Raw genomic sequence first — 16,113 nt, forward strand, 5'->3', positions numbered from 1 at the left:
AATGAACAACCAAATCAAATGAATATTAAAACTAATGATACACCAAAAGCACATTTTGCAATCCTTTGTAAAGGTCAAGCTTTTTTTCGTATGTAAACTGGTACACTTCCATTAAAAAAAATCACCATAGTAAGATCCAAATTTAAAGTCATGATAAATCAGTGGAAAGTCATTCATTTTACAAAAAGACTTAGCACTTTAAATAATTATTTCTTCTACATCATTTAAAAAATTATTTCTATTAGCTTCAAAGCATTCTAGGAATAAAAAAGCATTCTAGGAAGAAGATACAAGGAGTGGATGGGGGTAAAGATGAAACAAGATCAACCAAGAGTTGGTATTTGTTGAAACTGGATGATAGGTACATAGCAATTCATTATATTGTTCTCTACTTTTTATATATTTGAAAGATTATATAATAAAAGCTTTTTAAAATCCCGTACAAAAAGTCCATAGCACCACTTTTAAATAACATATCCATGTGCAAATTAAGATAAATCTGGGTTCACTTAATACAGTTTGGTTTAAGTAAGACTAATCAGAAGAGCAGTTCATAAATAATGTCTAGAATAGTGCTGTCCAATGGAAATCTAATGCAAACCACACGTGTAATTTTTATTTTTCTAATAGCCATTTTTAAAAGTCAAAAGAAACAAGTAAAATTAATTTTAACAATATATATCATTCAATCCAGTATGTCCAAAATAGTATTCCAACATGTAGTCATCACAAAAGATTACTGAGATACGTTATTCTTTTGTTCATACTCAGCCTTGGAAACCCAGTGAGTGTTTTACACTTCCAGCACATCATAATTTGGATGAGCCACATTACAAGGGTCTATAGTCACATATGCCTGGTGGTTACTGTATTGGACAATTCAGCTCTAGAACATATAACCAAGCATTTTTTAGGTTCCTGCACTACTCCAAATTGGAGGCAAAACAAAATTTGAAAGAACGGGAAAAAAAATTTGAAAGACGAGTAGAACGAATGAATTTTAAAAAGATCCTTTCTTTCCTTCGCATGTGTAGTGTGTGTGCAGTTAGCTAAATTTTCAGAAGGATTTGTCAAGAAAGGTCTTGAATGTGCTGAATAAAATGGTAAACTAGCAATCTAACAAATAGAAAAATACTTCTTTAGCCTGTAAGCATCTGACAAAAAGAACAAAATGATGGTACTAGAACAATGAGTATAGCAATGAGATCTGTCCAGAAAACCAACTATCCCCAGCTACACAAAATAATGGTATAGGGGCTTCCCTGATGGCGCAGTGGTTGAGAGTCCGCCTGCCGACGCAGGGGATACGGGTTCGTGCCCCGGTCCGGGAAGATCCCACATGCCGCAGAGCGGCTGGGCCCGTGGGCCATGGCCGCTGAGCCTGCGCGTCCGGAGCCTGTGCTCCGCAACGGGGGAGGCCACAACAGTGAAAGGCCCGCGTACCGCAAAAAAAATAAATAAATAACGGTATAGCATATATCTACACATCAAGAATAAAAGTGAAGCTACCAAGAAAGATCTCAGGGACATTAAAATGGGAACATTACAAAAACTCTTTGCCAGTAAATTCAACTAGTTAGATGAAATGGAAAAATCCCTTTAAAAACATAAATATATGTATATGTATAGCTGATTCACTTTGTTATAAAGCAGAAACTAACACACCACTGTAAAGCAATTATACTCCAATAAAGATGTTTTAAATAAAAACAAACATAACTTAACCAATTGACTCAGAAAAAAATAAAAATCTGTATCTGTTTAAAATTTTGAATTCATTATCAAAACACGAAGAAAACCCTAGGCCCAGATGATTTCACTGGTAAACTCTATCAAACATTCAAGGAAGAATTATAACAATCTTACAAAAATTCTTCCAAAAAACAGAAGAGGAGGAAATGCTTCCCAACTCGTGTTACAAGGCCAACATGACCCTAAATCCAAAACCTAACAAAGATATAACAAGAAAATAAAATTACAGATCAATATCTGTCATGAATATATATGCAAAAACCCTCAAGAAAAAATATTATCAAATTGAACCTAACAATACATAAAAAGAATAATATATCATGATCAAGTGGTTTTTATTTCAGGAAACAATGATGGTTCAACATGTGAAAACCAGTCAATGTAATTCACCACATTAACAGAAAAAAGGATAAAAATCATATGACCACCTCAATGGATGAAGAAAAAACAAGTAAATACCCATTCATGGAAAAAAAAAAATTCAGCAAACTGGAAGTAGAAATTTCTCAGCCTACCAGAGAGTATAAATGAAAAACCTACAGCTAGCATTATACTTAATGGTGAACTTTGGAACCCTTTCTACTATGATAAAGAACAAGACAAGGAGGTCCACTTTTACTAACTCTATTCCATATTGTAATGAAAAGCCTAGTGCATTCAATAAGGCAAAAAAAGAAATGATTAAAAAGAAAGAATCCTAATAAGAATTCCCAACAAAACAGAATTTAAAGAGTGTATTTTAAAATATATTTATGCTTTCACTGAAAGTCAGAAGATCGCTAATTTTACCTGAAGAGGATGTTAGGAAGATGCATGAATTTCACTAACTAAAGTAGAATGTCCTCTGAAGTGAACCCATGTTTCAAATTATAAAAAAGACCAATAGGAAAATATGTTATCCATTTGCAGGTTGTCATCAAAACTTATCTGAGTTCTTTCCTTTGAGATGTCCCCAAAGGCTTGGTCCTTATCAACAACTATTCCTAACCCAGAGCAATACCCACACATCTACATATAGCACAAAGGATTGTTCCTCTCCTGCTGGGCCTCCAGAAAAAGTTACCTTCAGACACACCCCAGGTGTGTCAATGAATATTTAGGTCCACAGCCACAGCTCATTCCCAGGCTCTGGAGCTAGGAGCTGATTTCAGACTAGCCCAAGGTCAAAGCAAAAATATTCAAAGCCATCTTGTTCATCTGAAGGCAAGGGGGCTTGAATAAGTTCCTCCAAAAATGTCAGCAAGTTCACAGAACACAAAGGAACCATATATTTAAACAGAGAGTGGGGGCATCTTTTAAAAGATGTACTCTAAAAAACCTTATGGGTCTAATTTGTACACTCACTGTTAAGAATATTTCTGGGCACAATTTATTACTAAAAGTATTATGACCTAATTAAAAATGTAAGTGTGGCCAAACCCAGAAAAACACTTGTCAGAAAAAGGTCATGAACTCAATCAAACTGAAAGAATCATATGACCCACTGTAGACGTCTTTGGAAATCATTCCATTAGATGATCACTAAAAAAGGAGCAACCAAAAACTTGCTGTTTGCAAATGAAAACCCCTTCACCTCAATATAATTGTATCCCAGTGGGATACAATGTTTACTTAAATAGAAAAAGTACCATGTACCGCTGCTATGGAAAACAGTATGGTGTTTCCTCAAAAAATTAAAAATAGAATTAACATATGAACCAGCAATTCTACTTCTGAGTACATACCCAAAAGAATTTAAAGCAGAGTCTCAAAGAGACATTTGTACACTCATGTTCATTGCAGCATAATTCAAATAGCGAAAAGATAGAAGCAACCCAAGTTCCATCAGCAGATGAATGGATAAACAAAATGTGGTATATACATACAATAGAATATCATTCAGGCTTAAAAACGGAAGAAATTCTGACACATGTTATAACATGCATGAACCTTGAGGTCATAATACTAAGTGAAAGAAGCCATACAGAAAGGAACAAATACTGTATGATTCCACTTCTATGAGGTACCTAGAGTAGTCAAACTCAAAGAGACAGAAAGTAGAGTACTGGCTGCCAGGAGCTGGGAGGGAATGGGGAGTTAGTTTTTAATGGGTACAGAGTTTCGGTTTTACAAGATGAAAGAGTTCTGTGGATGGATGGTGGTGACGGTAGGTAACAAAACAATGTGAGCGTACTTAATGCCATTTAACTGAAAAATGGTTAATACCGTGTGTTTCATGTTGTGTATAATTTACCACAATTAAATTTCTTTTAATGTAAAAATATATATATACTTTGCCAAGTAAAGCATTATATATCATGTATTCTTCATTTAGAAAAAAATATGTCTCATAAACCAATCTGTCACTGAATCTGCTCACTCATGAATGTGATGAAGTATTAGTAGTTATCAGTCATCTATCCTACAGGGATGATGCAGTGACTATAAGATGGAAAGGCCCTGTGCAAACATAAGCCCAGAGAAAGACACTATAACTTCAAACTTTCCTCCTGAAGTTATGACACATGACCACCTGCCGTCAGAAAAATTCATTCATTACAGCCTTATTATAGATGATGAAGAAAATCTTCAGTAAATGTATGTTTTTAAAAATGATACACTCACAAAGTACTATTTGGCCATGGATGAACCTGGAAAACATTAGGCTAAGTGAAAGAAGCCAGTCACAAATGACCACATATTTTGTGATTCCATTTATATAAAATGTCCAGAATAGGTAAATCTATAGAGACAAAGTAGACTGTGGTTGCTCAGGGCTGGAAGGGATGGAAGTCTGACAGCTAAATGGTATGTGGTTTCTTTCTGAGGTGATGAAAATGTTCTAAAAATAACTGTGGTGATAGTTACACATATATGTGAATATACTAAAAACCACTGACTTGTACACTTTAAAGAGATGAATTGTATGGTATGTGAATTATATCACAATAAAGCTGTTTTTAAAAACTACACAAAGATTACAAAAGGGATTGTGACAAATGACAGAACTAAACGATATACATCCAGCTCAACTTAAATTACTTCTAATTTTGTTTTTGATTGATTTAAAGCAAGGCTTCTTTCTAAATCAGAGTTGTTTCTTCCAAGACAAAAACATAAGAATTATGAAGGCAAAACAAAACTATGAAATAAAAACTATGAATTAACTATAAGCTATAATTAAAGTACAAACCTGTTACTGAAGGAGGTGGGAAAGTCACTTTGAGGAGATTAAGAGAAACAACCCACAGTTTTTTATAAGCAGCGGCCAACCCCACGCAGGCACAGTGAACCTGAGACACAATAAATGTTTTCTTCACCCTGTTGTGCCCGTGTGACTCAGTCATCCCAACGACCTTACTATTTTTCCCACTGCTCCAATACTCTAGGGTTTAAATGAACAAACAAACAACAAAAAAAACAGAAACAAAACAAACAAAATCAGTGTTCTTACCATTCCAACCTGGTCAATGGTGTCTTGAACTCTATCCAGAAGGACAGAAATTATCTCAGGGTGAACAGCTGTGATGGCCCCTAAAAGCTCTCGACCAACCTTTGAAAAAGTTTCTCTGGTGGACAGGGTGACATAAGATACCTAAAGTAGGAGGGGGTGAAGATGGCATTTTTAATACCAATTTATCAATAAAAAAACCTTTCCATACTTTATTTAGGAGGTTTTCAAGTAAAGTAGAAAGAATCTCAGATGAAGCCTTGGCTCACACCATGTACAAAAAGATGTCAAAACTTCAGAGAGCACAACTTCAGAGAGCAGACTGTCTGGAAGGTGGGGGAAGAGGGCATGGAGGGGAAAAGCAACTGTTCGACAATGACTTTAAGTGCTGGATTCAGAAAGCACTCCCAGAGTCCTCAGAGCAATTAAGTAATCCCTCCATACTAAAACTTTTCTAAATTTGAGGAAACCAATAACATGATGAAAATCAGAATGCATTTCATGGAAATACCTACTCTCTCTCTAAAAAAAAAAAAAAATGAGATCCTCAATTACAAGAGCGTCTAAAATATCAATGTTTACCAACTCTTCTTAAACAATGGGTTCGAAACTACAGGTTACAATCCAATCATGCCAATGGCCAGCAGTTTTTGGTTTTTTTTAATACAATGGAAGGGAACAGAAAAATAAGAGAGTAGAATAAAACAGAACAGAAAAATATGAGAGTGCATCACAGTAAGATTAAGTATTGCTTCAATTTCACATATGTGTGTACACACACACACAGAGGATCAGAATGTAGTTTTTACTGTGAGGACTGGTCAAAACACTTGAAATATCATTCAAGAGCATAAATATTACTTTAGCAATGGATCTTGAGAACGCCATTCAACATACGTGAAAATATACATCCTCCTCTCAATTTTTACAGACAATGAAGATAGTTTGGAATTCCAGATCCATCTAGGCCTTAATCTCATGCATGGTTACAAAGTACAAGAATAGGAACAGCTTAATAGGATATTTGATCCTGGTAAAGAACTTTAGATTACCCAGTTCTGTCATTCTCAAACTGGAGTATTGAGGGGAATGATAATAAATCTTCAAACATAATTTTACTTAGATTTGGAGGACATTTTTTTACCAAGATAAACAGATAAATGACAGCCTACAGTGAAAATGTGTATTTAAAAATATATATATATAAAACTCCAAATAATGTTTTGGTAACCATGTGAGTTATGTCCCTCAACTCATGGGGTCCAAAGTTCACTCTCTTCCACTGTTAGGGATGGCTCAGTGAAAAAGTGAAGAAAGTGAGGATCTCATCCCAGCCTATCATTTTACAGATGAAGAAACTGAAGCCCAGAGAGGTAAGGTGTCTTTTATGATGTGAGATAGACAATGAGCAGCAGAGCTAAAACAAAGCCAGATCGTTTAACTCTAGGTTCAGTACTATTTCCACCATCTCATTTAAATTGGCTGGGAAGCCAGGTTTCCATGTTCCTCGCAGGGTCAGAGGAGTGGAAATGAGGGGGGCAGGTCCGGGGCAGGGGGAGAGAAAAGTATAGAAACTACAAATGTCAGGCAGTGCCAGACTGTCTGTTCCTTACCAAAACTCATACATCAAATGACAAGAGATAGCAGGGGGAAATGGAATGGGTGCGATTCATATTTTCGGTACTCCTTAGAAATGATCTCCTTCCACAAGTGCAGACAATACAAGATTGTCACATTTTTTTTAAAAGCAATCCCAAAAGAATCAATGGATGGACAATCCAAAAGAAAATCTTTTTAGCTGATTTCTAAAACTTAATATTCTAACCTCATATATCTCCAGAACAATAATTTTTATGAAGTCTTCATCCACATTGGTTCTTCTGGCCTGAGCCATCTGAGCGAAAGTAGTTAGAAGGCAAATCTCTTCCGAGCTATTCATGGAAGAAAGACACTTCTCAAAGTTCACAAAATGTTCTGGGTCTATAAGTTCAAGAAAATTAAAGTGGGGAGAGAATAAACATATATCAAGATATAAAATTAAAAGACTTTAAGAAATATTTAAAGATACCAAACATCTTTGTTCCAGAATGGATTTCTACGGGCATCAGGAAGAAGGCTGGGCCAGATGACATTCCAACTCTAATATAATGTTGCCTCAGGAATATTTAACAAGCTTCTGTTTCCTCATCTGTCTTAAATTTTATTTATCAGATGCTATGTGACTGGTGAAGTGCTCTGTCAACTGCAAAGCACTGCTACTATCACTAGGCAAGACATCCTCAACAGCACACTTAAAGCTACTTGGTAACTGTCAGCCAAATGAATGACAGCCCTATTAATGAAAACTGCAAAGACTAGTAAACTACTCAGTACCAACATGGCATTCCACACAAAAAATATTTGCTTATAAATGGAAATTTGGGGCAAGATATTAGCTATAATCATGACTGAAATACTGATGAATATGATTAACAATATATGTTTTGCCTTTTCCTCAGAGAATGCTCTGTAAGCAATACTACATTTTGTCACTAGAGGGCAGGCTTGATTATCAGCTTTGCCATATATGACAGAAAACTAAATGCTGCAAAGGCAAAGTTGTGTAGAGGGAAGAAACCAGTCTGTTTAAAAAATATATTCCCAATGGAACTTTTCACAGAAAGAAGGCAACAAGCCAACAATTCCTTTCATATGTTTACACATTTAAGAAATCAAAGGTAGTTCATCAAATTTCCAGTATTTTCAAAATAACTCCATGGGGCATTTACCAACCCAATTTTCATTTCCTATCCCCAAATTGGGTTTATAATAGAATTTACTATCCAGAGCATTTGAAGAATAATAGAAATTGGAACCACCATTCTAGTAAGTCAAACGACAGAGCAGTCTTAAATTTCAAAATAATTTCACATGAGTACAGAGTAAAACATTCTCTCTCAGTCCTTCTAAAAGCAAAAAGAATAAAGCCATGAAGAGAAAAGGCACACAAGGTAGGAAAGGTGGATGCTGCATATTTTGGCTGTACCTTGGAGGCGCTTCTTACACTCGGCAGGCAGGAGGGCAGTACAGAGCTTTTCCAGATTCCCGCTCCCCACCTGGTGCATGAGGTAGAAGAGCTTCCAGAGCATCTGAACAGACAGTGTCCCGAAGGGCATTTCCGACATAAACAGCCAAATGCCAAGTCTGCATGTTTTCAGAAAAGCAGGAATAATTTTATGTATCAGTCAACTTCACCAATACTGAGAATGTAGACAAAAGAATTCTTAAATTCTTAAATCACACTACAGCAATTTTTCTACCATGCTTCAGTCATAAACACCTAGAGAATGGATAACAATAACAGCAAATACACATAAACGCTTAGTCTATGCCAGGCACTGTTCTATCACCACATCATCTATTTCTCAGCTCATTCCATCCTCACTATAACCAAGGCAAGCACTATTATTGACATTATCCCCAATTTACACATGAGGCTACTAGAACACACAGAGGATAATAAGAGGCAGAATTGGGTGTTGAACCAAAGATCCTTTTAACATCCGGGCAACAGAGAGGCTGCTTAGACTGGACGTATGTATGTGTCTGAGCATGCACAGAGGTATATGTGTACACACAGAGACACGTGCAGTTGGGGGCTGGGGGGAGAAGGGGAATCAAAAGCCCTCCATGACTCCTCACTCATCACCAAATGAAGTTCAAACTCCTTCAAGCTCCAAGTTCAAAGGCTTCCACAAAACAGCTCAGACCCATATTCCCAACCACAGCCCTCTCTGCATTCATATAGACCACTCCTGGACAAGCCTGGAGAGAACTCCCCAACTCCAAGCTGCCATCCCTCCATTTGTGAAGCCCTCCCATGATGTCCTCCTCAGCACTATTATGAAATTCTAACCATACTTGACTATGGCATTACCCTTTTATCAGTGTTTCTCACACCACAGTGGGCAGAAAAATCCCCTGAGACTTTGTGGAAAATGCAGAATCCTAAGGCCCACCTAAGAGATTCTGAGTTTGCAGGTCACAGCTGGGGCCCAAGAATCTGTACTTTTTTAGTCACCCCAGATGACTCAGACTCAAGCCGTCCTTAAACCACACATTGAGAAACATAAATGTGTAATTTATGTACACATACTAGTGTACAGCAATTTGAGAGCAGAAACCAAGTCTTTGCATAAACCAGTGTGTAACCCTGAATCTTTTTTTTCATTATCCAGTACCTAAACCAGTATCTCAAAAACAATCAATACTCAATAAATGCTTAATAATATTTTGTTATATGAATTTTATCTCAGGAAAAAAATACAAAAAAGAAAAACAGGGAGGTACTCAAAACTGTTGCTGTATTTTGGGCAAAACTATAATTTAACCAATTATAAATAATGTTTATTAAGAAAAAAAGAAATTAAATAGTGCATGCTTAACCCATGTCTGCGGCCCACCAGGCCACTAGTGGTCCGAACCACCATTGAACTCGACTCTGAAAAGCAACAGCTAGATAATTGAGCCAGAGTTAAAGAAACTTCTCTAAGTTCAAGTGGGTCAGGCTTCCGTCTTATTAAATAATTATCCCAACACCTCACATGGGACTTGATGTTCTTGTATAAAGGATCCCAAAATAATGAGGCCTTAAAAGTAATGTCGTAAGACAGTAAATATTTCCAGCTACAAAATTTCCTATATGGCAGACATGAAGTAAGTCTGGCTTAGGTCTCTGTTGTCTATCTTTTGGTTTGGGTTTGTTTTGCTTTAGCTTGGGGGTATAGCTACTGTCAGAAATTTCCACTGGAGTGCCAAATAAATTTAAATTTCATGGCTTTAAATACCTGGTTCTCATATGATGTATTTCTAAAATAAACTATACTCAAAAACAATAGCTCTCAGCATTTTCAAATTTAAAACAATTATTTGTGTGAATTACATATTACAGGAGGGGCTCACAACTCAGCGTATAGGACCTAGTAAGGAACCAGAGAATTTCCTCTACAAAAGCTTTGCCTCTCAGCTAAACAAACACAAGATTGGGTGACAGGAGATCAGAGATGCAAGACTTTTCCCGAGCACCAGGCAAGCTTCAGTGAGCAGTTGCTACTGCGTTGACCCCCTGGCACAGGATTTGGTACACCTTGTGAGACCACCAAATTATGGACAAGAATAATCTAAAGATAAACTTCTAAGCCCAAGTTCTCTTTATCTTAGACCCACACCTTCTGAGTGCCTAAGAGTAGTTTTAAGACTTAGAGTCCTGACCTTTCTCTAAATCAGCAGTTTTTCTGTTCCTCATCTGAAACTACACAAAAACAACCACCACCTACATTTGAGAAATCCTTTATGGTTTAAAAAGTCTTTCCACATATGACTGCATTTCATCCTTATACCCATGAGGTCTATGGGTAGGATCGCCATCATCATCTCCACTTTATAGATGAACAAAGTGAGACCACAAATATTAAGTGACTTGCCCAAAGTAACAGTCTTGGCAGACCAGTACTCAAACCCACTACATAACACACATAAATAAGGGGCTGATTCTTCCAATCCAAGAACATGGTATATTTTTCCATCTGTTTAGGTCATCTTTGATTTCTTTCATCAGTGTTTTATAGTTTTCTGAGTACAAGTCTTTTGTGTGAAAATGACTATACTACCTAAAGCAATCTACAGATTCAATGCAATCTCTATCAAACTACCAATGGCATTCTTCACAGGATTAAAACTAAAAATTTTACAATTCGTATGGAAACACAAAAGATCCCAAATAGCCAAAGCAATCTTGGGAATGAAAAACAGAGCTGGAGGACTTCAAACTATACCACAAAGCTACCGTAATCAAGACAATATGGTACTGGCACAAAAACAGAAATATAGATCAATGGTACAGGATAGAAAGCTCAGAGATAAACTCACGCACATATGGTCATCTAATTTATGACAAAGGAGGCAAGAACATACAATGGAAAAAAGACAGCCTCTTCAATAAGTGGTGCTGGGAAAACTGGAGAGCTACATGTAAAAGAATGAAATTAGAATACTACCTAACACCATACACAAAAATAAACTCCAAATGGATGAAAGACCTAAATGTAAGACCAGACACTATAAAACTCTTAGGGGAAAACATAGGAAAAACACTCTTTGACATAAACCACAGCAACATCCTTTTTGACCCACCTCCTAGAGTAACAGAAATAAAAACAAAAATAAACAAATGGGACTTAATGAAACTTAAAAGCTTTTACACAGCAAAGGAAACCATAAACAAAACAAAAAGACAACCCTCAGAATGGGAGAAAATATCTGCAAGTGAAACAACAAAGGGTTAATCTCCAAAATATACCAACAGCTCATGGAGCTCAATATCAAAAAACAAACAATCCAGTTAAAAAATGGGTGGAAGACCTAAATAGACATTTCACCAAAGAAGATATACAGATGGCCAAGAGGCACATGAAAACATGCTCAACATCACTAATTATTAGAGAAATGCAAATCAAAACTACAATGAGGTATCAGCTCACGCCAGTCAAAATGGCCAGTATCAAAAAATCTAGAAACAATAAATGCTGGAAAGGGTGTGGTGAAAAGGGAACCCTCTTGCACTGTGGGTGGGAATGTAAATTGATACAGCCACTATGGAGAACAGTATGGAGGTTCCTTAAAAAACTAAAAATAGAACTACCATATGACCCAGCAATCCCACTACTGGGCATATACCCTGAGAAAACCATAATTCAAAAAGAGACATGTACCACAATGTTCACTGCAGCTCTGTTTACAATAGCCTGGACATGGAAGCAACCTAAGTGTCCATCAACAGATGAATGGATAAAGAAGATGTGGCACATATATACAATGGAATATTACTCAGGCATAAAAAGAAACGAAATTGAGTTATTTGTAGTGAGGTGGATGGACCTAGAGACTGTCATACAGAGTGCAGTAAGTCAGAAAGAGAAAAACAAATACCGTATACTAACGCATATATATGGAATCTAAAAAAAAAAAAAAAATGGTACTGATGAATCTAGTTGCAGGGCAGGAATAAAGAGGTGGACATAGAGAATGGACTTGAGGACATGGGGTGGGAGGGCGAAGCTGGGGCGAAGTGAGAGTAGCATCGACATATATACACTACTAAATGTAAAATAGTTGGCTGGTGGGAAGCATCCGCATAGCACAGGGAGATCGGCTCGGTGCTTTGTGATGACCTAGAGGGGTGGATAGGGAGGATGGGAGGGAGGCTCCAGAGGGAGGGGATATGGGGACATGTGTATACATATGGCTGATTCACTCTGGTGTACAACAGAAACTAACACAGTACTGTGAAGCAATCATACTCTGATAAAGATCTATTAAAGACGCAAAAAAAATAAATAAAAATAAGGGGCTGAGACTATGAGGCCCATGGCAAGAGTGTCAACAGCTCAGAAGGCAGCAGAAGTGGGGGGTGGGGGGTGGGCAGCAGTTCATGGGTGGAGCCGGGTGGGGCGGGAGGCCACTCATCTCCTCTCAGAGGGCACAGTGCTGCAGCAGAACCTGCTCCCACACTTGGCCAGGAGCTCAGGGAAGATAGTGCAGGATGAGCTGCCATGCCCCCACCTCTGCCTCAAATGTATCCTAGGCTGTAAGCAGCAGCAAAGACGGCATGATCAGAACACAGCCAAGACAGGGGACCCGGACCCAAGACAGTCCTAGACCTTAATACCCACAGAGTAAGACAACTTGCACAATGTACTGAGTGCCTACTCTGCCTCACTGGGGGCACTAGAGTTGGGCATGAAATACAATTCATCCCCTGGTCAAAGTTACCTCAAAAGTTCAGGAGAAACTGAAAGAAACCTGAAAGAGAGATCATTTCAGGCAATACTACACAAAAGGAAACTAAAGCCCAAGAATTAAGCCAAGATAAGAAATAGATGAAATACATTGACACTATTGTAAGAGTTCTACTTCAGTCAATGACTTTCACTCCAATCTTTCTTACTAGCCAGGGAGCTATTTCTCAACAATTATCATCATACTTCTTACCTTTTGGCTTTCAGCACATGTAGTACAGCTCTCAAAAAGAGCTCATCAAACTCAACCTGTAGTTTCTCCACGGAGTAGGGCTGCAGGGCCAATCCCGAACCTTGGTTGTGGCTCACATACTGGGCCCAGTGGTCACTCACATAACCAAGGATCATCCTGAGCGTGAGGAAAGACAATGCAGCACTTTGCATGAAGGCACTCAACACCAGCATCTTTACGTTACATTTGCAGCATTACTTTATTCAACATATATTTATTGAGCACTCACTATCTTCTAGGCTCTAAAGGGGATGCAATGGAGGGAGAAAACCCTACCCTCATGGAGCTTACATTTAGTGGAGGGCAAACAGACAATAAACCAAATAAAGTAAAATATGCAGTCTGTCACATGGTTATAAACGACACTGAGAAAAATCAGTAGGAGAGGGAAATGAAGTTTCTCTGGAGTGTGGGGGAGGAGGGGCCTCACTGAAGAGGGACACGTGAGTAAAGACTGGACGCAGTCTCAGGACTACCTAAGGGAAGAGCATCCAGGCAGAAGAAGCAACCAATGCGAAGGCTCCGAGGGGTGGTCGGTATGTTGGAGGAACAGCAAGGCAGCCAACGTGCTAACGCAGAGTAAATGAGGGAGAGAATGGCTGGAGAGGAAATCGAAAACGTGACAGGAAATCAGACCATGAAGGGTCCTGTACGCCACTGTGAACACTCTGGCTTCTACTCGGAATGAGCCTGGGAGCAGCAGGGTGTGAGCAGAGGAGTGATTTACAAGAAACACTGGAAGCTGTTCTGAGAATAAGTTGGGGGTGGGGTGCGCAAGGGAGCAAGGGCAAAAGCAGGAAAACAAGTCAGGTGGCTGTTGTGCTAATCGGTGAGAAATAACTAAAGATGAACTATGGTGGTAGCAGTGAACATGGTGAGAAGAGGCTGGATTCTAGAAATAGCAGGTTTCATTGACTCAAAGGATGCACACCTTTCATGCTTTAATCTCTACAACTGGAATGTCATTAAAATTGATGACATGCCATTATTTGGCAGCATTTTTTCCTTCTTAGTGGTGCACAAAATATACCTTAGGTTTGATGAAAGATGGTGTTTTGAAGGTAGAGATGACAGAATTGACCATCAGGTTGGGTGAGGGGTGTAAAAAGAAAAGCCAGGGATGATACCAATGCTCCGGCCCGAGCAACTGGAAGGATAAAGTTGCCACTTACTGAGACTGACAAGACTGTGAGAGGAGCAGTTTGAGAGGTGGGGAAAGAGGGCCCAGTTGGGGATTATTAAACTATAATGATGATCATGAGTCATCCAAGTGGAGGTGCCGAGTGGGCAGCTAGATATACAAGCTTACAAGAAAGGTAGAGGCTGGAAATAGAACTAGGAATTTTAACTGTATTTAGATGATATTTAAAGACATTAGAATAGATGGAATCCCAAGAAACAAGTTTGGATAAAGAGGTCCAGGGATGAAGCCCTGAGGCATCCAACATTAAGAAGTCTGGGAGGCGAGAATGAAACAACCAAGGAGGCAGAAAATGAACAGCCAGTGAAACCGAGGAGAAACCAGGAGAACATGGTATCCTGGAAGTCAAGCAAAGAAAATGCTTTAAGGAAAAGTGACCAATCATGACAAAGCCTGCTGTGTGAACTGTGTAAGAGGTAAAGCAAGATGAAGACTGAGAGGTGGCCATTGGATTAGTTAGTAGCACAAATTTCATTAGCAACCTTCATTCTTCAGAGCTCTTTGGGTAGTGTTGGGGGCGAAAGTCTGACTGTGGAGACTTCAAGAACTTCAGGGCATCCTATATCACTTACCTGGCTTTATGAAGCTGAAGGATACGTATCTAAAATAATTAAAGTCAATTATGTTTTGGAAACAAAAGTATGGGAGTGGGAGAAGTTTTACAGTTTTTTGGAAGTTTTCTTTCAAGGTAAGGGAGGTTGGAAGAAATAGCAGTGTATTTATATACACTGTAAAGATAGAAAAATTGATGATACAGAAAAGAGGATACAAAATTAATTCAATGAAAAGCAGTGCATTTCTCAGAATTTACTCATATTTGATAGTAAAAACATAAACCTACCTTTCATGCAAATAAATGATAATGCTTTCCCAATTCAAATACAGTGGCCACTGATGAAATCTTTGCAATTTTCTTTAAATGGTATTTTATAGAAATTACAGTAAATAAGAGAGAAAACAGAGAAATAATAATGCAAAAGAGCTACTGCCAATTTTCCACAGCTACACGACAATTCCCAGGCAAAAGCTAGGAGATAGAAGAGAGTAAAGGAAGGGGAAAGACCCTGTATTTTCTTTGACCTCTCCTTGACCCCTTCTCTCTGGCCAAGTTCAACCCAGCAGCTGCTCTGAGGATCTTGACTCCAAGAACAACTGTCTAACAAACCAGTTTGAGATTTGAGATAATTAACCAAATATTCTGACTGGAAGTATTTATTTAAAATTCCCAAGAGGTAGACGGTGAAGAAAAAAAATTCTTACTTTTATGAGAAATAAGACCTGAACTATACCACTACAAATGCCCATCATCCCAATTATACAGTGTCTGTGACTGACCAGGGTGAAAGTTAATAGAAACAGACGAACCAAGAGCAGTATTACCTGATCATATAACCAATTCGCTTGACAAACTGCCTATAGCGTGCTCTATTGAAGGTTTCTAACCCCACAGCCAGAAGTTCCACTAAGGAGTTAGCAAAGGCAAAAATTTTCATCATCTCTTGAGGTATTGTTGTTTCAGGTAAATAATCACCTAGAAATTAATCAAAGAAAAGGGGAAAAAAATTATAATTACTATGGAAAAACACTGAAAGATGTGGATGTCAGTATATTAATGAGGAAAGAAAGCCAAGATAGAGAATCCCCATTGCTCTGGCTCCTATGT

The 16,113-nt window shown here is 38.1% G+C and overlaps 1 protein-coding gene across 3 annotated transcripts in view; it reads right to left on the minus strand.

Annotated features, from left to right (window-relative positions):
- The window catches only part of EPG5 (ectopic P-granules 5 autophagy tethering factor), a 127,225-nt gene that overhangs the window by 86,838 nt on the left and 24,274 nt on the right, over positions 1-16,113 (minus strand). For all 3 annotated transcript variants that reach the window (XM_027118406.1, XM_027118405.1, XM_027118407.1), the window contains 5 exons: positions 15,831-15,981; positions 13,211-13,366; positions 8,208-8,365; positions 7,008-7,162; positions 5,186-5,326 (listed from right to left, as the gene is read on the minus strand). In XM_027118406.1, the coding sequence (XP_026974207.1) occupies positions 5,186-5,326; positions 7,008-7,162; positions 8,208-8,365; positions 13,211-13,366; positions 15,831-15,981 (761 nt within the window). The remainder of the gene's footprint in view (positions 1-5,185; positions 5,327-7,007; positions 7,163-8,207; positions 8,366-13,210; positions 13,367-15,830; positions 15,982-16,113) is intronic.

This window comes from Aethalodelphis obliquidens, unplaced genomic scaffold, assembly GCF_003676395.1.
Source record: "Aethalodelphis obliquidens isolate GAN/ISIS:26980383/991018 unplaced genomic scaffold, ASM367639v1 scaffold19, whole genome shotgun sequence".
NCBI lineage: Eukaryota > Metazoa > Chordata > Mammalia > Artiodactyla > Delphinidae > Aethalodelphis > Aethalodelphis obliquidens.